Source organism: Eurytemora carolleeae, unplaced genomic scaffold (genome assembly GCF_000591075.1).
Source record: "Eurytemora carolleeae unplaced genomic scaffold, Eaff_2.0 scaffold23, whole genome shotgun sequence".
Classification (NCBI taxonomy): domain Eukaryota; kingdom Metazoa; phylum Arthropoda; class Copepoda; order Calanoida; family Temoridae; genus Eurytemora; species Eurytemora carolleeae.
This window is the reverse complement of record NW_019396045.1, coordinates 467,318-490,859: the sequence shown is the minus strand read 5'-3', so window position 1 is coordinate 490,859 and position 23,542 is coordinate 467,318. Positions and strand designations below refer to the sequence as shown.

General features: G+C 32.9%; 2 protein-coding genes across 6 annotated transcripts; both read left to right on the top strand.

The window, feature by feature from the left end:
- The first annotated feature begins 10,286 nt into the window (after nt 1–10,286).
- On the top strand, nt 10,287–13,848 carry LOC111701807 (cuticle protein 7). 2 transcript variants are annotated; one of them, XM_023473248.1, is made up of 3 exons: nt 10,287–10,376; nt 10,886–11,245; nt 13,692–13,848. In XM_023473248.1, exons 1-3 carry the CDS (start codon nt 10,371–10,373, stop codon nt 13,785–13,787), a joined length of 462 nt encoding a protein of 153 aa, XP_023329016.1. In that variant the 5' UTR covers nt 10,287–10,370; the 3' UTR covers nt 13,788–13,848. The 2 variants fall into 2 exon arrangements, with proteins under 2 accessions (XP_023329016.1, XP_023329007.1); XM_023473239.1 differs by lacking the exon at nt 13,692–13,848 and having other exon boundaries at nt 10,886–11,405.
- A 3,816-nt stretch (nt 13,849–17,664) lies between these two features.
- On the top strand, nt 17,665–22,563 carry LOC111702359 (cuticle protein 7). 4 transcript variants are annotated; one of them, XM_023474043.1, is made up of 3 exons: nt 17,665–17,732; nt 18,079–18,456; nt 22,406–22,563. In XM_023474043.1, exons 1-3 carry the CDS (start codon nt 17,685–17,687, stop codon nt 22,481–22,483), a joined length of 504 nt encoding a protein of 167 aa, XP_023329811.1. In that variant the 5' UTR covers nt 17,665–17,684; the 3' UTR covers nt 22,484–22,563. The 4 variants fall into 4 exon arrangements, with proteins under 4 accessions (XP_023329811.1, XP_023329795.1, XP_023329788.1 ...); XM_023474027.1 differs by having other exon boundaries at nt 22,388–22,563; XM_023474020.1 differs by lacking the exon at nt 22,406–22,563 and having other exon boundaries at nt 18,079–18,616.
- The last annotated feature ends 979 nt before the right edge of the window (nt 22,564–23,542 follow it).

Below are 23,542 nucleotides of genomic sequence, written 5' to 3'. Positions count from 1 at the left end.
AGAGAACTCTGTGTGTTTATCTCTTAAATTGTCGAAAAATGGTTTAAGAAAGTAAAATACCACTATTCTTTAATATACATTAGCGTGCTACAGTTTTCAACAATTATAAGCGTGTATAGTAGATAGATGTAGATAGATAAGGATAAGAGTTCGTCATCTTGTATTAGTAAAAGGTTTAAAGGGTTCTGTAGTGGGAGGTTCACTTAAAATAAGCCTACAGTCCCTTTACATTTTTTGTCACAGAAAAAATACCAAAACGATTTTATTGTATCATTTTTACTATTAAAAGCAATTCTGGAAAGGTGCATGGAGCAATGACCGTTTTTAATATATTTTTGAAATATTTTTTACCAGACATCTAACGATCTGAAATATTGATTATGCAATGCATGATTTGCTAAAAAGTATTTGCGGGTCATCGAATACGAATATTTGCATGCCTGAGATATTTGATTATCACAATCAGAAGGGGAAGTGTACAAACTATGCACATGTAAACCATAGGAAAATACAATGTATCAAGTGTAATGCAGTCTCTGGGAGAACTGTAAACAAACTGTAGAGAATAACATTTGTTAGGATTGGTATTAAATTTTAATTGGTCATTTGATTAAAACTTGTTTTCTTAGTTTCAAGTTTCAAGTTCAATTTATAGAATGGCATGTCTGATTCACAACTCTTTGAAACTGTGATTTGTCAAGAGTTTTTATTGTTTTTCTAGCTGAAAATTGAGACTTTCAGTTGAAGTTTTTGCTGAAGAAGATTTTAAGGAACTTGTCAGAAATGAGCAGATTTTAAGAAAGAAAAGCGACAATATCTTTCACAATGTTACTCAGATGAAGAATTATAGGGTACCTTTATAAATCTGACATGCCATGGTTTGAATGAAAATACGTCTATAGTAACTTTATGAATCTGACATGCCATGTTTTGAATGAAAATACGTCTATAGTAACTATATGAATCTGACATGCCATGGTTTGAATGAAAATACTTCTATAGTACCTATATGAATCTGGCATGCCATGGTTTGAATGGAAATACGTCTATAGTAACTATATGAATCTGACATGCCATGGTTTGAATGGAAATACGTCTATAGTAACTATATGAATCTGAAATGCCATGGTTTGAATGAAAATACGTCTATAGTCCCTTCAAAGTACCAAGTAACAGGTTACGGAGATATCTAACAATAGCATAGAACTCTTGCAGACTTGCATGTTGGATAAAAAATAACAGTTTTTTAACATTTATTTTTAAATTAAACTTTTTTTTAACGGTGAATTTTTTCTCTGACTGTTGCATCTTCTTTTTAGTTTATCATACATCTGTTTTCTGTTCCTATCTTGTAGATCTACGCATTCTAGTCCCTTGTAGACAAGGAAAACAAAATAACAATAATCAGCTGTTTTCTTGTTTTACAATTTCACATTCTCGAATCCTGAATCCTGACTAGGGTTTGCAGCGGAAAAGAAAAACCATTTCGCGAAAATTTTCGCATTTTTTCGTGTAACGTTTCGTTCGCTGCAAACCCTAATCCTGACTAGGGATTTTCAGGGAAGGGTTCTCCTTTTTTGGTGTCACTAAATCACGTTGAGACTTAACCTGAATAAAGGTAATATCAGGCATAGATCTAAATGAACTCACCTAACAGTAAAACTGCACTTCAAGTAAGGTCTGCAAAACTTGTTTTAAAACTTCAAGATAATATCTTGTGAATAATAGTTCCACTTTACTATAGGTTCACCCTTTACTACAGTTCAATTATTTGTTGCGAGTTTTTTTACAGCGCTTTGCACCATTTTTTGTAATGTTTGTTTGTTTTGAATTTTATTCTAGTAAGCATTCATGTTTTTAACCCTATCCCTGCTAGGGTACTGAAAAACCAGGATACGCTAGGGGGGGGGGGGGCCTAAAAATCCCATGTTTGATATTCAAATATGACAAATGATACATCATTGAAAAGCTCTTATGCTCTACTTTTAGAATTAGCAAACATTATGCAATACGTTATGCCATAGGCTTTCCAAAAAGCTAAATATTATCAAAATCTGACAACTGAAAGTGGGTCAAAACAAAGATTTAGTTTGTAAGCGGAAAAAGTAGTCATTCCCGTGGGGGGCTACGTGTTAAACAGCCCCTGGCTATCAATGCCCCCCCCCCCCGTCTCATAGTATCATAAATATGCTTTAAGATATTTTATTTTCTATATGCTTGAGACAATTATATATATATTTGATTTTTCCCTAAATCTCGGATATTATTGGTGTAAAAAATAAGTTGGTTAAATCCTATCTTTCTATGCATCGAGATCCTTGTGTAAGGATTTGTTTAAATTTAATTATATATATATTTGATTTTTATTCAGGCAGTGTGCCTGAGGACTCAGGCAGTTAGTATAAAAGCCTGGCTTTAGACCTAAAGGGATTGTTATTGAGGAAAAGTCAGAAAATTTAAACAGCCTCAGACAAATACTTTTTAAGTCATGTAAAAAAAAACTCCCCAGCAGGAATAGGGTTAATAAGGATTTAACACAATCAAAATCATTTGGAAGCAAAAAGTTTTTGACTTAATTGAATTAGCACAAAAATACTGGGCCTGATCGGTCCGGTCATATTTACGGTTATTAGTACATAAAGACAAATAACATTTATGAGCCAGACAAAAACATTTTTGCCTAAGAACTAAATTATGAATTATGATGGAAATCTGATATGAAATACAGTTCATTATAAATCAGTTTAGTGTGGGGGTAGTTTATCAAAACCTTACTTTAGTTTAGTGTGGGGGTAGTTTATCAAAACCTTACTTTAGTTTAGTGTGGGGGTAGTTTGTCAAAACCTTACTTTAGTTTAGTGTGGGGGTAGTATATCAAAACCTTACTTTAGTTTAGTGTGGGGGTAGTTTGTCAAAATCTTACTTTAGTTCAGTGTGGGATAAATTATTAAAACCTTACTTTAGTTTAGTGTGGGATAGTTTGTCAAAACCTTACTTTAGTTTAGTGTGAGATAGTTTGTCAAAACCTTACTTTAGTTTAGTGTGGGATAGTTTGTCAAAACCTTACTTTAGTTTAGTGTGGGATAGTTTGTCAAAACCTTACTTTAGTTTAGTGTGGGATAGTTTGTCAAAACCTTACTTTAGTTTAGTGTGAGATAATTTGTTAAAACCTTACTTTAGTTTAGTGTGGGAAAGTTTATATAAACCTTACTTTAGTTTAGTGTGGGGGTAGTTTATCAAAACCTGTAAATATATTCAACATTTGAAATTATGCATTTTTAAATGTTAAATGCATAGAACGGGTTAGAATAATTTTCAGATTATAAGTATTTAATCACTCACAACGATCCAGACCGCTATGAAAAGATGCTCCCGTTTTTAAGACTGGGTTCACTTTAAAGAGTCTCAACGCCTTGGATTTTCCTTTTACCCCACTAGCTCACTTATACTTTTTGGTAGCCATTTACATATGAATTTCAAAACTTGGTTTTAATTTTATTTTTCAATTCGAAATTTTCAAGATTCTAATAGATTTTGGCGTGAGAGCTTGCAACCTTTGGATCACGTGTGTACTTGAAGGTGTAGATAAATTGAAAAGGCCCGGAAATACTTTTGCTCAAAATTAGATATTCTTTCAAATATTTGGGAACGAATATTATGAAGAAAAAAAAACACCTACTATTTATGATATTTCAGTAATTGATAGTACTATATAGACTTTTAGGGCGTTTTGCGACCCATTTTTCCCTTAGCTATTAAATGTTGGTCTGAAAGTCGTTTTAATCGTTACCAAAAGTTCGCGGTTTTTTTTTTGTTTAAAATGGGTCATTTTTAACGGTTAATGAACCTTCTTTGGGACTGGGGTCAAGTAAGCAGCATTAGTCACAAAAAAGTTATGGACTATTTAATAAAAAGTTTTTCACAGACCAGACTTTTTTCCGCCCTGCACCCTACCCTATAAATAAAAAAAAATTTACAAAAAATCTTTTAAATTACTATTCATTAAAACTCAAAAAATTTCACGGTGATAGTGTCAAAAATGAGAGTGCTTGAACAAAAAAACTACAAGAGGGGGGGCGCCGAACGCCCCCCCCCCCAGTCTGTTTAGGGTTAAAGATTTTATACATACACATGACTCATTCTGTATATCTAAGCTAAACACGCTAACGCTGCATGCGCATAAATTAAACGCTACTCCCATGTTTCAGAATTCTACCATTCAAAATCTATAATTTATTTAAATGATTAAATGTCATCGATCTTATCATGATGGATTGTTACAAGCTAGCTGGAATTGTACTATTAGATCTTAAATAGACAACATTATTTAGTTTTTATTATTATCACATTTTATTATTATTGCTAAAACTTGCTAGAAAGGAACTGAGTTTTTGTCACAAACTCAAATTTTCTATACCAAATAACGTTGTAACCTGATAGTGTACACCATTGATATTATAAACTTAGAGTATTTGATATACCAGAATTCACATTTTGACATATCTAAGGTCTACGACATTGGGTTGCAAAGTTATAATGATCTGAAAATTTGAGTTTGTGGCAAAGACTCAATTCCATTGTAGAATTAATTTTCTCCTAAGTCCTTGTCGTTCAAACTTCAGAAATATGACGAACCACAAATCGATGTTTAAACATTTTTCAAGTGCAAAGAAAATAAACTCCATGAGATCAATAAATTGCCGCATTTTCTAAAATTTTTGAAAATTGTTCATTCTCTTTTTTTCTCTTCTTCCCCTTACATCTTTCTGTCTAAGGTCACCTAGGGTTAAAGTTTTTATCTAAACTTAACTTTAAAGAGACAATCTTTCAACTATATAAATTTTTAAAAAATATTTTCATTTTACTTAAATTCATATTTATTTAGTTGAGCCTTTTCCAAATACATTTTTTTGAGGGTTTGCAGTTAAAACCAAATGTACCCCGTGTTGCAAATTTAGAATCTAGTTGATGGATAAGATCCGCCTCCTTGTCATGTATCTCATTGTGTGTGTGTGAACTATTTTGGGGATTTTTAATTTTAAGATTACAGTCCACCGTGTTAAGGGTTACATTACAAACACGTTCGAGTTGGCCGCAATGCCCAAAATGCACATTTAGCACATGTACATAATGTACACAGCATTTAGCACGTGTACATAATGTACATAGCATTTAGCACATGTACGTAATGTATGTAGCATTTAGCACATGTACATAGTGTACATAGCATTTAGTACAGGTACATAATATACACAGAATTTAGCACATGTACATAGTGTACATAGCATTTAGTACAGGTACATAATATACACAGCATTTAGCACATGTACATAATGTACATAGCATTTAGCACATGTATACAAATAAATACGTCACGTTGTTATGAAGTAAAAATAAGTGTATAAAGGTATATATCTATTTCATGGCGTTTTGTAAACTAGTCAACCTGGGGTATTTTGCATATAAAAATATCATTCTTATTAAAATATTTTGCTGGCAGGTAAAGTATCATTTTAAAGCTAAGTATGAGGGGAGCCCCGGAGCCTGTTTTTATATTAAATAACGTGATGTGTCACTTAAGGATATTGGGATTAGAAAATCAGAGTTTGGGCCAAAAACTCAGTTCCTTTGTTGCATAACACTGGGTCAACTAGACGTGATGGTACGAGTTAATGCGTAATGTTGTTCGGATTATGCAACGAGAGGATCCATGTGTTATACCCTTTTTAATTGTTGACAAACACCCCCTTTAAAGTTGCAGTCTGCAGTCTTATAAAAGGAATGAATAGATGAATAAATTACCAAGACATGTTTTATTAGATCTAGTGCAGGAGACAGACTAACAAAAAGTATTGTGTATTTATAATGCTAGAAGATACCATCTAGGCTTACACGATAATTCAGGCACTGCATTGCATTGGAATTCAGGGATCAGGGGGGNGGGGGGGGGGGATTTACAGGGGTAATACGGGCTTTAAATCAAAGTAAATTTTCAAAAAGTTTTAAAGTAATTTAATTCATCAAAAACAATCTATTTGGACTTTCATGTAAAACATAAAAAAATACTTCAGAAACATAAAACGTATTGTCAGAAAACTAAACTCTTAACTTTAACCTATTTTTCTAATATTAGAGTTTATAGTAGATTTTATACAGTGTTGACCAGAGATGGGATTTTAAAAGCTTAAACCCGACTAAAACCCAAACTCGGGCTCAGATAGAACCAAAGTCAGGATTGGTTCTGATTCGACCAATGCGAGACTGTTTTGCAAGCTTTCTCTCTGTATAGCAGACAGAATGCCGTCAGATCAGCTGTGACAAGGAGATGTAAATTTCGATAATTCAAACTTTTTGAAGATACATTATTTTCATAGTATGTTTATTTTATATATTTAATAAAATTTGACAACCCAAATAATTCCCAAGATTTTAAATGTACAAATATAAAAGATTTTACGAAATTTACAATCATCAGCTGCTGAAGACTCGAGCCTTAAAGAGAGCAAAACCCAAGAGGGTTGGTTCTTACTAAACTCAAGGCCATTCAAAACCCGGGTCTTGACTTGAGCTTTACTTGGGTCTAAGCAGACGCAAAGACCGGGTTTTACTCTGGTTTAAGCTTTTAAAATCTCATCTCAGAAAACTTAAAATCAAGGTATAAACTTTTAAAAATCCAATGAGCATGAGATACATCCAGTGTGAAGTGTAAACAGACCCATGCATTACATCATTGATTTAATCAATGTCTAGTAAAACTATTTGCTTTGTACCAACATCACATACACTTAAGTTCTGATATAATGTCGTCTTCCTATTCTATTGTTTTCTGGTTATCACTGTAGTAGGAAATATAAAAAATCTACATTATCAGGCAAATGTAAATAACGCTTTTTTTCTAGGCGATACTCAGTTTTTTTTTAAATTTTTGATATCATTACCTAAAACACTATACACTACTCTCTTTGTAAATAACGTAAAATGTAAATGTAAATAACGCCTTTTTCTAGGAGATACTCAGTGTTTTTTATTCTTTATAAAATTACCTAAAACATTATACTCTCTTTGAATAATCGCAAATATACTGAATCAAATTGAAACTTAGAAGTCAGCCACTGTTCCATAACGCGTTGAAGTCATGATTTACCGTAATTTATATAGATGTTAACCCACTGCATCCTGCAACAAAGTGCAGCAAATAATACACATGTGAATAAAAAAGAGGAAGTGCACAAATTGCAGATTATGGTTGGATTTGGAAAAAAGCTCCACTCAAACCGACAAATTATAGATCAGNGGGGGGGTGCACACCCGTCTATTCGTATATTGGGTTCTCACTTATGAGATGAGAATCTAGTTTGCAAATCTAGTTCAAATCCTTGATGGGTGTCATGCAATCAATTTGTTCCTCTGACTCCTGCATTCCGTAGGTTTGTACTACATATATAACTTGGCTATACTTTGTACAATGTACTTGTACAATGTACATTGCTGTTTTGGTGAGATTCAAGTGAAATACAAATTGGTTTCTTTCTCTGTATGGATGGTTCATCATTTACGGCAATTTGGTTCTTTCTCTGCATGTTTGGTTCATAATTTATGGCAATTAGGTTCCTTCCCTATATGTATGGTTCATCATTTATGGCAATCAGGTTCCTTCTCTGCATGTATGGTTCATTATTTATGGCAATTGAGTTCTTTCTCTGCATATATGGTGCATCTTTTATGACAATTAACCATGGCACCCATGGTAGCAAAAATAAAATATGTAGCATTATAATTATTCGATCTACATAAAACTAAATTTTAATCCTATTCTTTTAACCATATATAAGCAACATTTCTTTTATTTCTTATTTCGACCCAATGTGTATTTTACGAACGATTTATATTTAAGCTAATTTAGTTTTTTAATGTAGGACTTTATCACGAAATAAACAAGTTTGAAAAGATAAAGAAACAAAAAGTGAAATATTCAATCTTTATTATCTTTCACATTCCACGTTTTTGACTTGGTTTTCCTCATCAGACTGCATCCTGCATCTATACTTATATAGATACAGACAAGAGAGATTACTCGCACTAGTAATCTCTGTATGTTTGTGTGTCGATCATAACGATCCGAAACCCCTTGACGAATTCTAAATTGAGTTGGTTGACTCTTTTATAAAAAGGTTAGTTTGCAGGCAAAGCTGGTTTCCAAAATGAGGCTTCAAGTACCCCACCCCCCTTTAGCGTTTTTCACTCTTCGTTAAGTTATATCTCCTTCAAACAGACCTATCTAAATATATATCCAACCTACAGTGTATACTCCTAAATATATCCAACCTGCAGCGTATACTCCTAAATTTATATCAAACCTACAGTGCACTCCTAAATATATCCAACCCACAGTGTATACTCCTAAATATATATCCAACCTACAGTGTATACTCCTAAATATATATCCAACCTACAGTGCCCCTAAATATATATCCAACCTACAGTGTATACTCAACCTAGAGATATATATACAACCTAAAGTCTCCAGTATAAAGATTGAAATATAATGTTTCTGTGAATACAACCTATAAAAGAGGATTACAAGAATTAGAGCAGCATGGTTATCTGATACTTGAGAGTTACAACCCATTAATAAATAATCCTTGCTTTATTCAGGGCTAGTCAAATTTACACAGGGTTAGCCAATAAACACTTGGTTAGTCATTATACACAAGGTTAATCCATATACTCCTATCTGTGCTATACTCTGCTATAACTATACTGTATATAGATTCAGCCTGCTTATAAAAAATCTCATAAATTTTTAAGACAGGGTCGACTTTGAAGTGTCGCAACGTCTTGGGCTTTGATTTTACCGCTCTAACTCACTTAAGCTTTTCTGTAGCCCTTTACATGTATACAATTTAAATGCAATTTTTCTTAGCTTTGGTTTATAAGAAGTAATTGTTAAAATTCTCATTGATTATTGCTTAACCCTAAACAGGCTCGGGAGGGGGGGGGGGGGGTTTGGCGCCCCCAGTAATTTTTTTGTCCTAGCACTCTCATTTTTGACACTATCACCGTACAGGGCGGAAAAAAAGGCCGGTCTGTGAAAAAAATATAAAATAGCCCATAACTTTTTTGTGACTAAAGCTACAGATTTAAAAACTATATCTTTGAAAAGCCCTTAAAAAATGGATGTAGAGACATGTGTCACACTTTGATATTTGTTTAAACAAAGAAAATATTTTTTTTCTTTATTTTTTGAGGCTTTTTTAAGGCATTTTTTTCCACCCTCCCTAGCAAACTATTAAAGTTATCGATCTAATTTTTTTTCTTTGAACTGGCCATGCCATATTTGGCTATGACTATGCATTTCAACCCTATACCTATTCTCATATGCCTTTTTCTACGGGCATAGATTAAGACCCCCAGCCTTTATAGGGTTAAGAGCTTGCAACCTTTAAATCACAGCGTTAGTTATCCTATAGACACCCAGGGTTAGTAATTAAACACAGGGTTAGTAATTAAGCACAGGGTTAGTGATTGAACACAGGGTTAGTAAATAAACACAGGGTTAGTAAATAAACACAGTGTTAGTAAACTTACAAAGGGTTAGCCGATGTACACAGGGTTAACATATTAACATATGTGCAGTCAATTTACACAGGGTTAGCCAATAAACACAGGTTTAGTCCATACATACAAGGTTATAAAATAAAAAAATGTAAAATGGGAGAATTGAAGAAAAAATATACGAAAGTTAAAATCAGAAAAGAGAAGATAAAACTAGAAAATAGTGGGATAAAAATGAAAATAAGAATTTTACGCAAAATACAAAAATAAAATCTAACAAATAAGAAATTAAAAAAATGAAAGTAAAGAATAAAAATAAAATTTAAGTTAAAAAACAGAAAGGATAAAAACAAATAGATAACTAAAAAAAATAAAGAAAAATAAAAGAAAAAAAAATAAGAAAAAGGGGTGAAGCTTAAGAATGAAGATTACAGAAAAAGAAAGGTTTTAGATAAAGAGCTTGAAATATTAGAATATAAATAGAAAAATAACACAAGTTGTAATTGCAAGAGTAGAAACAATGAAGCTCAGTTAAAACTCTTTTTTTACCAATATTAAACCTACAGTAATTATTTTGACATGTTTTAAGTGACCTTAGATAAGTAAAAATGTCCGTGAACGGTAAAATCGTTGCCCCGGTGCAGGACTGTCTCTGACCCCGACGTTGCCTCGAGGCGCGTTAAACTCTCCGGAGAGACGCATTTTGACGCCCAAAAGCTCGGACGGTTTGTGCGTCAGGCGCCGGTTTGAGTTTAGTATAAAATAGTCTGGATATGCAGTTTAACCATCAGTTTATCTAAACCAACCATACAAACATGAAGGTAAATACAGTATTCACTTTTATATTGATAATGTTTTTTGTATATTATTTTAGTTGATTTCATATTGCTTCACTGAAAATTTAAATTCTCTTAATTTGAAATAATGAACTTAAATAGTTGATATTACAGATTAATAGCGGGAAATATCAAGGGTAACATCTGGTTATATAGATATAGTTATTAAAAATTAAAATTTGTAGCAAGGACCCAGCTCCTTTACAAAAATACTTTTAAATAATTAAAATAAAAAACAAACATCATTGTTATTTAAAAAATTATATTTTTTGAATTAATTTTATACTATGTATGAATTATATTATGTTTGAAATAACTAATATAAACCTGAACAAAACGTAGTTTTTACTCGTTTGGGTGGTACTTGACAGTTTTAAGAATATCAAAGAGTTTAGAAAGATTTTTTTGAAAAAAGAGAAAGCTAACAGTTCACATATTTGGAACAACCTACAATCTACATAGAGAAAATATCTAGTAATCAATTATTGTTTTAGGTCTTTATTGTTCTTGCTCTGGCCGCTGTAGCAGCAGCTGACAATGCTCCCAGATACGGATATGCACCTGCACCAGCTTATGCTCCTGCACCAGCTTATGGTCATGCTGCTCCTGCCTATGTTGATGAGGCACCAGTCTATGCCTTCAACTATGGTGTAGCTGATGATTACTCTGGAGCTACCTTCAACCATGGTGAGAACAGGGATGGATATGCCACCTCTGGATCCTACTCTGTTGCTCTTCCTGATGGCAGAATCCAGACTGTCAACTACAAGGTTGCTGATGCCTACAGTGGATATGTTGCTGATGTTACCTACTCTGGAGAGGCCAAGTATGCTTCTGCTCCTGCTCCTTACAAGGCTGCTCCTGTCTACAAGGCTGCTCCCGTCTACGCCCCTGCTCCTGCATACGCTCCTGCCCCTGCATACAACCCTTCCCCAGTCTACCATGGATAAGCTGTAATCAATTTAATCCTGACTGATTATTTATTTATCTATGAAATAAAAATTTATACCCTCATTTATGAAATTACATCATGAAAGAATGCTCTTAAATAATTAGATGTTAACAGCAGAAAAGATAACACATGAGGACCCATTTGATAAAGTGATTGTAGTTAACATAGTTTGAAGCAATTCTGATGAAGTTCAACATAATAAAAAAATGTTATATCCATTAAAAGAGTTTTTAGAGACCTAGATTTTTAAGCTTTTGTCGTACTAACAACAGTTCGCATTTGTCAAAAACGTAGTAAAAATTGTAATGGTTTCTAATTTTGGAAAATCAATCTTGCTCCGCACCTTTCCTAAACCTGAACTTTAAAATAAAATTATAAATTAGGAATTGTGTTCGTTAAAAAACTAAATCTTTTAGCAAACTTTTTATTTACAAAATTAAATCTAAAGGAAGCAGGTAATATACGACCTCATTTGCCTGAAAAAGTTTACTAAATTCTCTTTGATCTACTCAATTAAAAAAGAAGTTCATTTTAAAAGGATTCAAGTTTAATATCACGCTTTAAATGGTTTAAAAGATGTATAATGTAGTTGGAAAAATCTTTTTTTGAAATCAAAACATTCTGAACAGAAAGAAGTCAGATAAAAGACGTTCGAAATTTTTTTTTTTTATTTCTTTGAATTTATTTTTCTCATAATACTGAAAATTATTTCTTAAAAACTTAACAACCGGTGCAATTTTCTTTGGGTAAGGGATTATATAATCAGAACTAATACAGTTAAATAAATGACCAACTAAATTAATAAAATATATATGATAATTCCCAAGAAACAACACCCAGCCCTACAAATACGCATATTTATGCATTTGTTCATAAATTAACAGCAATTAAATTACAGATATTTACAAAATATCTGTAAATAACCAGGCATTTCACAAAATATCTTTTGAGGTTGGTTTCTTTTTAATATTTAGGAAACTTCTCAAATACCCTGGCATTTGGGCCCTTGATTCTAGAAATTTGGGAGATTCCCCAGATACCGAGGAATTTGGGAGATTCCCAAGATATCTTGGAATTTGGTAGATTTCCCAGATACTTCGATATTTGGGAGATTCCCAAGATATCTTGGAATTTGGGAGATTCCCCAGATAACTAGATGTTTGGGAGATTCCCAAGATACCTTGGAATTTGGGAGATACACCAGATATGTAGGAACTTTGGAGATTCCCCGGATACCCAGGAATTTGGGAGATTCCAAAGATACATAGGAATTTTAGAGATTCCTCATTTACCTAAGAAATTGGGAGATTCCCAGGAAACCTTGGAATTTGGGAGATTTCCCGGAGCCTGTTTCAAGGGTCTCCGTAGCTTGGAATAGGGATAGTTCCATTGATGTAACCCCTTCAGTTCTCATACGAACCTGAAGCTAAACTCAGAGTGGATGAGGGAGGGGTGGCTGCTCTCAGGGTTTTGGAATTGCTCCCAGAACAAAAATCTTTTTTTTTGCTAGATACATAAAGGTTTCATTTGAGTTGGTCTAATGCATCTTAACATCTTTATTAGTTATCTTATTAGTTTTTCCAAGTTTATTTCAGAAAAATTAAATTCTTCGCCTTAAATTGATTGGTGCCATTAAAAAATGCGTTTTTACTCATTATAGGTTATTGGTAAATATAAAAAATCTTTTTTTTTGCTAGATACAGAAGGTTTCAAATTTGAGCTGGTCTAATACAATTAATGATTTTTTAGGCCAAATAATTAGTTATAGCCATTTGTTAAAATTATATGCTGTAATTTTATTCTACTCGTCTTGGATTTTAAGATATATACTCTTGAAAAAGATAATTTTCAGATTTGGCCCATTTCTATAAACACTAAGCGTTAGAAATGGGCCAAGTTTTAGTTTTGAAACTAATATCCCCTGTAATGAAAACAAATAAAGGAATGGAGTTTCAGTCACAAACTCCGAATTTAAAAATCCCTAAATCTTTTTAACCCAATGTCATAGACCTTTGATGTTTAAATCGATGAATTCTGTAAGATGAAATAAACTAAATTTGAAATATAAAATTTTCACAATATCTAGTTGAAATATATAGGGATTACAAAATTTAAGTGTTGCTGCAAAGACTCAATTATTTTATGACTAATAAATGGCCTATGCAGAATTGTATTAAATTAAATCTACAATTGATGATTTGGTCTGCAGGATGATTTTGACTGGTCAAAATTCTAAATTAGCGATATCCAAAAGACAGCTTTGTAACATTTAATCCCTTGATATCGTTACAATCCCAGACATAAATCCTAGGGAAATCAAGATCAATCTTGCTCCTGCTCCTTACAAGGCTGCTCCTGTCTACAAGGCTGCTCCCGTCTACGCACCTGCTCCTGCATACGCTCCTGCCCCTGCATACAACCCTGCCCCAGTCTACCATGGATAAGCTATCATCAATTTATTCCTTTTTATTTATCTATTTATGGAATAAAACATAAAACCTCTTATTTACAAAATTATTTCACTTGACACTGCTTTAATAAAACTGAAATAATAATATGCTATAGCTACATTACAGGTTGACACATAAGAACCCAATTTGATGATGTAATCGCAGATAAAATGTTAGTACTTATTCATGATAAAGTTTAACTTTATAAAGATTTAGTAAAGCATTGATCATGTTTTATGCTCTTCAAGCTTTTGTTAGATTTTTAGAGATGCTTCATGCTTCATGGTTATAAAGTCGTCATGTCATTTCCCAAGTAATGAAACAAATCTTTTTTTTGAAGCTAGTATCTTGAGGTTTTGCATGAAGGTCAGATTAGGTGCAGATTATTGCAGATAGAGTTACTATGAACGTATTTTCATAACGTAAACAATTAACCACTTTTTCGTTTGTTTTTTAAATTCTTATTTTCCTAATTTTTGGTAATAATTCAGCCAGTGGGTAATTTCTTCCCTCAATTTTTTTTCTTCTCTTGTTTTCCGCCATATACCCTTTATGGAAGTTTTTCTGTTTAAAGTGGCTCAATTAATCATAATTGTGATTATCTTTCCATATTTAAATTATAGAAATTGAGTCTTTGCCACAATCTCAAATGTTCTTATCTTTATATTTTTGCAGTCTGGTGCACTGAACATTTACTATTAAAAATTTAGATTAATTGATCTAACAGAGTTCATAGTTAGAAATATCTAAAGGCTACAACATTGGGTTGCAATGATTTTAAAATTACAAAATCAAAGTTTGTGGCAAAGACTCAATTTCATTGCGCCAGACAATAATTTCCAGAATTTTTTATGGAATTGCTAGTTGAAGTCAACCAATATTGGATATTCAAGATTTTATCAAAAAAGTTCAAGAATTTGTTTGTTTGTCATTAATTCTTAAATATAAAAATTCAGGTTTAACCCTAGAAAACATAATTCTTAAATATAAAAATTGATTTGACGAAAGATTTTATGTGAAACATTTTCAGGAATAAAAGAAAACAGACAATTAAATGTTAGATAGAAATTTCTTTAAAGCAAAGATATAGAAGTAGACCAGGAAAAATCTAAATATTAAAGAAACCCAAATTAAATTAATGTTGTAACAGTTTGTCTTTGGTACTTCGGCAACAACAATGTACTATGTACTATGTACTATACACAATGTACTATTTCAGATTTTTAATCACCAACGAACATGTGCTAGATGATTTTTATCCGTTTTCATCCAAATCGATTTTATCCATTGCTTCTTTATGCTATTTTACATCATACACATCTTTAAACTTGATTTAGCTTATAGCATGAATATACGTATTAAAATAAATCTATTCTACAGTATTTTGGCTCATTTGGAACAAGAATTTTTAATTGAACTCATAGACATTTGTTATTTAATTCCGCACAATTACTACGCAACTAGAGATGGGCATATTTTGTTTGGAACAAATGAAAAGTTGGAGAGCAAACAAAACTTTTGTGAATGATGGTACAATTTTCATAGAAATAGGCCGATGGACGAACTCCTTAAGGATTGTTCAGAGAAATAAAAAACGATTGTTTTGTTAAAAAATGAACGAAAAAACAAAAATGAACAATTCAAAATCGTTCAAACGATCTTGATTACTAAGGAACCATTTTGTTCGTTTTTTTCCCGAACAAAAACTGAATAATTGAAAAAGAACGAACGAGATGGGATGTTCAGGAACCATGAATGAACCAAATGAAAAAGTTGAACACGTTCATCTCTAGACACAACAACATATTTTGCAATTCCTCAATTTATTAGAGGACCCGGACAGCTGATTAAAGGCCTCAGATTTTCATTGGAGACCACAAGCTTATCATCAAAGACTCCAAGCTTTTTATTTATAGGGTTCTTCAATTAAAATCTGAGGTCTCCTTATAACCATATGGGGCCTCCAATGAAATACACAAATGCAATGAAATGCATGGATTTTCTAAAAAAACTCCATGCATTTCATTGGAGACTTGGGTCTCTAGTGAACAGCTTAAGGATTTCTGATGATAATCTGGGGTCTCCAATAAAAAGCTTGGGGTCTGCAATTAAATTTATGTTGATTTCTTGCTAGGACCAATAAATTTACAAGTTGCAGTTGGAAATTATCTATTTTAGAGGGAAAAACGAGAATATTTCTGTTTCGCAACCAAACCTCTGGCCGTGAATATATCAATTTATCAGGATAGCCCTAATAGCATCTCCCCACGTCATAATTCAGCTCAGGTCGATTGGAACGTTCAATAGCCTCACAAATCCTTCGACTAGTCTATCACTCTTCGTCTCAGAATAAATCAGCGCTCTGGTACTGAACAAACGGTTCAATCTGAAAGATTGACCATATTAAGTATTTATTTAATATATACGAAATGAAACATGTACAATAAATCAGATTAAAAGTTACTACATTACTCAAAAGTTATCAATTCGCATCATAAAAGCGAGATTACTAGAACTAAGCAAGACTTAAAAGTTTCTACCTTATATTTGCTAATTTAAAAGTTATTGACTCATACCATAATGGCGAGATTTACTAGATTTAACATATTCAAAAGTTATTGGTTCACAAATAAATATAAATTCAAAGATCTAATTTTTTAAACTATAAACGTATCTAAAATCAATCTGCTCACAAAAGCTTATTCTAGATTTAGGAAGAAATAGTCTCAAGATTTCGAGGAATCATAATGCATTAGTTTTGTTCGTAAAATATACACAAATAAAGCTAAAGATTACCTAATAGTGCCTTAGCGAAAAACAACGTAGCTATCTCTACAATGTATCAAGTGTAACTAACAAATTTGTACGGATATATGTGCATTTGACTAAATCTTTATGAGGCAGTGGCATTCACCCTATACCGGCTGGAGTATTTTTGTCTAATATAGGCTGGGTTGGGGGATCCGTTTTTACCCCCACCGGCCACCCCCCTATGATTATGTCCTTATAGTTGAGATAGGGGAGTGTGATACATATCCTTAGTCCATCTTTTTAAGGCCTGCTCATTAAAATAAAAATGGGGCTCTAACTTTAATGTTTGCTACAGGGAGGATTCAAAAATAGTTCAACAAGTACGTCTGAAAAACGTTCAAAAATGATTATTTTTAATTTTGAAAAATATTAAAATGTGACACATGTTATTACACCAATTTTCAAGGGCCTTTTAAATACATAAATTTTAGCCCTTTAGTGAACAAGTTATTGAGCATTTCAGATTTTTTTAAACACCGACCCGCCGTTAGACAGTCTTCCACCCTACCCTATACATCAAAAAAATGTTGTTTTCTAATATTTGTTCACAACTTTGGTGTTGAAAAAGTGAAGAAGTTTAAGCGTTCTAATGTAAGCCATAATTATAAGTTGCTGTGAAAAAACCACAGGGGGAGGGAACACCCACACCCTCCCAGCCGTGATAGGGTTAATAAGAGAAAATATAAAAAGATAAGTAATAGAAAAATCTGAAGGAAAAAAGTTTGATCAAAATTGCAAAACTCCATAAGGTTTAGGTAAATAAGTTTTAATTTTATTAAATGTCAGCTAAACAACAAATTATCTTTAAAATTATAAATATTAACGAACAAAAATACAACCTTGGTTAATCTTGTTTTATTTTTTATCTTTTTTATGATAGTCATCATTACAATATGTGTTTGATTAAATTCTAGTTTTCAATATTAATTTTTCAAGGTAAAAATGGAGTAAGGATAACCATAAGCCAGTTTTAATAAATGTTAAATGTTAGGTCTGTGGACTAGTGGAGAGCTCAACGACACCCCTAAACTGGTGTGTCAGGCGCCGGTTTGAGTATTGAGTATAAAATGGTCTGATCAGATGGTTTTATCATCAGTTGATTCAAACCAACATAATATAAACATGAAGGTGAATATACAATATAGTTTACATTGATTTTTAGTGGCTTTGCTTTGTGGAACCCCTTTCCTCCATGCTTAGTGAAAATCAAAATATGTATAAAATATTTTCCTGCTAGAAACTTTTAATCTGTAAAATCAAATTTTGAAAACATTTTTAAAACATTTTTTTGTTTCAACTTCTTTCATACCTATATTTACATTTTTACCTAAACAAAGCTAAAAATAATAAAATTTAAAATAATTTGCCCCCAACATAAATTTTAAATTTGACTATGAAGTTCTAGAAAACCACTGAAGCGTAACCAGTACGACCAATTAATGTACTAAACTCATATTCATCTGTCTTATCTCAGGTCTTTATTGTTCTTGCTCTGGCCGCTGTAGCAGCAGCTGACAATGCTCCCAGATACGGATATGCACCTTCACCAGCTTATGCACCTGCACCAGCTTATGCTCCTGCACCAGCTTATGGTCACGCTGCTCCTGCCTATGCTGATGAGGCACCAGTCTATGCCTTCAACTATGGTGTAGCTGATGATTACTCTGGAGCTACCTTCAACCATGGTGAGAACAGGGATGGATATGCCACCTCTGGATCCTACTCTGTTGCTCTTCCTGATGGCAGAATCCAGACTGTCAACTACAAGGTTGCTGACGCTTACAGTGGATATGTTGCTGATGTAACCTACTCTGGAGAGGCCAAGTATGCTTCTGCTCCTGCTCCTTACAAGGCTGCTCCTGTCTACAAGGCTGCTCCCGTCTACGCCCCTGCTCCTGCATACGCTCCTGCCCCTGCATACAACCCTTCCCCAGTCTACCATGGATAAGCTGTAATCAATTTAATCCTGACTGATTATTTATTTATCTATGAAATAAAAATTTATACCCTCATTTATGAAATTACATCATGAAAGAATGCTCTTAAATAATTAGATGTTAACAGCAGAAAAGATAACACATGAGGACCCATTTGATAAAGTGATTGTAGTTAACATAGTTTGAAGCAATTCTGATGAAGTTCAACATAATAAAAAAATGTTATATCCATTAAAAGAGTTTTTAGAGACCTAGATTTTTAAGCTTTTGTCGTACTAACAACAGTTCGCATTTGTCAAAAACGTAGTAAAAATTGTAATGGTTTCTAATTTTGGAAAATCAATCTTGCTCCGCACCTTTCCTAAACCTGAACTTTAAAATAAAATTATAAATTAGGAATTGTGTTCGTTAAAAAACTAAATCTTTTAGCAAACTTTTTATTTACAAAATTAAATCTAAAGGAAGCAGGTAATATACGACCTCATTTGCCTGAAAAAGTTTACTAAATTCTCTTTGATCTACTCAATTAAAAAAGAAGTTCATTTTAAAAGGATTCAAGTTTAATATCACGCTTTAAATGGTTTAAAAGATGTATAATGTAGTTGGAAAAATCTTTTTTTGAAATCAAAACATTCTGAACAGAAAGAAGTCAGATAAAAGACGTTCGAAATTTTTTTTTTTTATTTCTTTGAATTTATTTTTCTCATAATACTGAAAATTATTTCTTAAAAACTTAACAACCGGTGCAATTTTCTTTGGGTAAGGGATTATATAATCAGAACTAATACAGTTAAATAAATGACCAACTAAATTAATAAAATATATATGATAATTCCCAAGAAACAACACCCAGCCCTACAAATACGCATATTTATGCATTTGTTCATAAATTAACAGCAATTAAATTACAGATATTTACAAAATATCTGTAAATAACCAGGCATTTCACAAAATATCTTTTGAGGTTGGTTTCTTTTTAATATTTAGGAAACTTCTCAAATACCCTGGCATTTGGGCCCTTGATTCTAGAAATTTGGGAGATTCCCCAGATACCGAGGAATTTGGGAGATTCCCAAGATATCTTGGAATTTGGTAGATTTCCCAGATACTTCGATATTTGGGAGATTCCCAAGATATCTTGGAATTTGGGAGATTCCCCAGATAACTAGATGTTTGGGAGATTCCCAAGATACCTTGGAATTTGGGAGATACACCAGATATGTAGGAACTTTGGAGATTCCCCGGATACCCAGGAATTTGGGAGATTCCAAAGATACATAGGAATTTTAGAGATTCCTCATTTACCTAAGAAATTGGGAGATTCCCAGGAAACCTTGGAATTTGGGAGATTTCCCGGAGCCTGTTTCAAGGGTCTCCGTAGCTTGGAATAGGGATAGTTCCATTGATGTAACCCCTTCAGTTCTCATACGAACCTGAAGCTAAACTCAGAGTGGATGAGGGAGGGGTGGCTGCTCTCAGGGTTTTGGAATTGCTCCCAGAACAAAAATCTTTTTTTTTGCTAGATACATAAAGGTTTCATTTGAGTTGGTCTAATGCATCTTAACATCTTTATTAGTTATCTTATTAGTTTTTCCAAGTTTATTTCAGAAAAATTAAATTCTTCGCCTTAAATTGATTGGTGCCATTAAAAAATGCGTTTTTACTCATTATAGGTTATTGGTAAATATAAAAAATCTTTTTTTTTGCTAGATACAGAAGGTTTCAAATTTGAGCTGGTCTAATACAATTAATGATTTTTTAGGCCAAATAATTAGTTATAGCCATTTGTTAAAATTATATGCTGTAATTTTATTCTACTCGTCTTGGATTTTAAGATATATACTCTTGAAAAAGATAATTTTCAGATTTGGCCCATTTCTATAAACACTAAGCGTTAGAAATGGGCCAAGTTTTAGTTTTGAAACTAATATCCCCTGTAATGAAAACAAATAAAGGAATGGAGTTTCAGTCACAAACTCCGAATTTAAAAATCCCTAAATCTTTTTAACCCAATGTCATAGACCTTTGATGTTTAAATCGATGAATTCTGTAAGATGAAATAAACTAAATTTGAAATATAAAATTTTCACAATATCTAGTTGAAATATATAGGGATTACAAAATTTAAGTGTTGCTGCAAAGACTCAATTATTTTATGACTAATAAATGGCCTATGCAGAATTGTATTAAATTAAATCTACAATTGATGATTTGGTCTGCAGGATGATTTTGACTGGTCAAAATTCTAAATTAGCGATATCCAAAAGACAGCTTTGTAACATTTAATCCCTTGATATCGTTACAATCCCAGACATAAATCCTAGGGAAATCAAGATCAATCTGCATTCATTAAAAGAACAAAGAGATAAAGGTGTGAGGCTGGGGGAGGTTTTTAGCATGAGTCACCTATACTTTAAATATTACAACGCTTCAGATATTAAGAAGTTAACTTCAGATATCCAGAAGTTAGCTTTATATATCCAGAAGATAACTTCAGATATTTAGAAGTTAGCTTCAAATATCCAGAAGTTAGCTTTATATATCCAGAAGGTAACTTCAGACATTTAGAAGTTAGTTTCAGATATTTACAAGTTAGCTTCAGATATCCAGAAGATAGCTTCAGATTTCTAGAAGTAGCTTCAGATATCTAGAAGTTAGCTTCAGATATCCAGAAGTTAGCTTCAGATATCCAGAAGATAGCTTCAGATATTTAGAAGTTAGCTTCAGATATCCGGAAGATAGCTTCAGATATTTAGAAGTTAGCTTCAAATATCCAGAAGTTAGCTTCAGATATTCAGAAGTTAGCTTCAGATTTCTAGAAGTTTGCTTCAGATATCTAGAAGTTAGCTTCAGATATCTAGAAGTTAGCTTCAGATATTTAGAAGTTAGCTTAAGATATCCAGAAGATAGATATTTAGAAGTTAGCTTCAGATATTTAGAAATTAGCTTCAGATACTCAGAAGTTAGCTTCAAATATTTAGAAATAGCTTCAGATATTCAGAAGTTAGCTTCAGATATCCAGAAGTTAGCTTTAGATATCTAGAAATTAGCTTCAGATATCCAGAAGTTAGCTTTAGATATCCAGAAGTTAGCTTCAGATATCCAGAAATTAGCTTCAGATATCCAGAAGTTAGCTTTAGATGTTAAAAAAAAATTTGATTAAATATGTTGTATTACTACAATATCTGACGCTAACCTCTATGGAGAGCTTTGAACGACGCCCAAACTCTGGAAGTGGAGCGTGGGTCAGGTGCCGGTTTGAGTAAGTATAAAATGGTCTCATCAGTTGGTTTTATTACCAGTTGATTCAAACCAACATACTACAAACATGAAGGTGAAAAAACAAGTTCTTATTTCATAAAAAAAAACAATTAAAATTAATCTTTGTGTTCAATGTCTAAAAACCTTGTTTGATAGATTCATGAAAAATATTTTCAGGTCTTTATTGTTCTTGCTCTGACCGCTGTAGCAGCAGCTGACAATGCTCCCAGATACGGATATGCACCTACACCAGCTTATGCTCCTGCACCAGCTTATGCTCCTGCACCAGCTTATGCACCTGCACCAGCTTATGCTCCTGCACCAGCTTATGGTCATGCTGCTCCTGCCTATGCTGATGAGGCACCAGTCTATTCCTTCAACTATGGTGTAGCTGATGATTACTCTGGAGCTACCTTCAACCATGGTGAGAACAGGGATGGGTATGCCACCTCTGGATCCTACTCTGTTGCTCTTCCTGATGGCAGAATCCAGACTGTCAACTACAAGGTTGCTGATGCTTATAGTGGATATGTTGCTGATGTTACCTACTCTGGAGAGGCCAAGTATGCTCCTGCTCCTTACAAGGCTGCTCCTGTCTACAAGGCTGCTCCCGTCTACGCCCCTGCTCCTGCATACGCTCCTGCCCCTGCCTACAACCCTGCCCCTGTTTACCATGGATAAGCTGTCATTAATGTATTCCTGTGTATTTATATATTTATGGAATAAATATCAAAACTTTACAAAAGTTTTGTACAATTTTTTTTGTATTATCTATTTTTATCAGACCATCATACACAATTTTTCTGTGGCAACTCCCATGAATTCAGGGAAGGTTTATGGACCATTAAAATTTAAAAGTTTGCCCTGAAAAAAATCAGAAAATATTTGAGCAGCATTTAAAAGCTAAAAAATTAACAAAAAGTTTTGCTTTATTTTGCAAAAGTTTTTGTTTTGCTGGAAACCCTGTGGATCCTGAAACGCTAAACCTATCGCTTTTTCTCGGAATTTGCGTCATTTCTTACACACTTTTGTACAATATTTACGCATTTTTGTGCACTCTTTGTGTGGAATTTTCACATTTTTTTAACACAATTTGTGTCAAACTCATGCTGCACAAATTCATTATTTTTTTCTTTGTAAGTAATGCTCAAAATGCGGAATTTGTACGGAACGATTCTTCCATTCCACTGAAAACCCTATTTAAAGTCAGTCAATTTATCCTGAACAATTTTTTTAAGATCTAGATATTTATTTACGTATCGAGGATATATTACAACTTAGTTTATATGGATTTAACAGAAAAAACTATTTTACGATAGTATCGTTTACATACATTAATTAAGAAGTAATCTATTAGTTTCCAGATACATTTTTTTTTCATTATTTTTTTATCAAAATTGGTATTACATTTAAAATCGAGTATTGACGAATCAGCAGTTCAAACGAAAAAAAAAATACAATTTATTCAATAGGATAGCATACTCGTATGCAATGTGACTTAGCAATACGATAGACACGGTGTGTTTTATCAATTATTAGAAAATGCTATGATTAACTTTGTGCATGCTTTCGCAAAAACATGCCACGGAGACGAGTTCTATTTTTTTTATTAGAGAAAATTGATGTTGGCTTCATAACGAGAAACATTGACCGTTCCTCGTTGGTATTGAGGCAACAAATGCGTTGATTCACATTTGTTGATGGTTTCTAATCAGAATTCATTGCCTGAAATTGAGAGAA

Excerpts from the sequence above, each read along its gene's own strand:
- LOC111702359 (XM_023474027.1), top strand. The coding sequence starts at position 17,685 with ATGGTTTTATCATCAGTTGATTCAAACCAACATAATATAAACATGAAG. Across the intron at positions 17,733-18,078 it reads AACATAATATAAACATGAAG|GTCTTTATTGTTCTTGCTCT; the intron begins GTGAATATACAA and ends GTCTTATCTCAG. Across the intron at positions 18,457-22,387 it reads CTGCTCCTGCTCCTTACAAG|GCTGCTCCTGTCTACAAGGC; the intron begins GCTGCTCCTGTC and ends GCTCCTTACAAG.
- LOC111701807 (XM_023473248.1), top strand. Across the intron at positions 11,246-13,691 it reads CTGCTCCTGCTCCTTACAAG|GCTGCTCCTGTCTACAAGGC; the intron begins GCTGCTCCTGTC and ends GCTCCTTACAAG.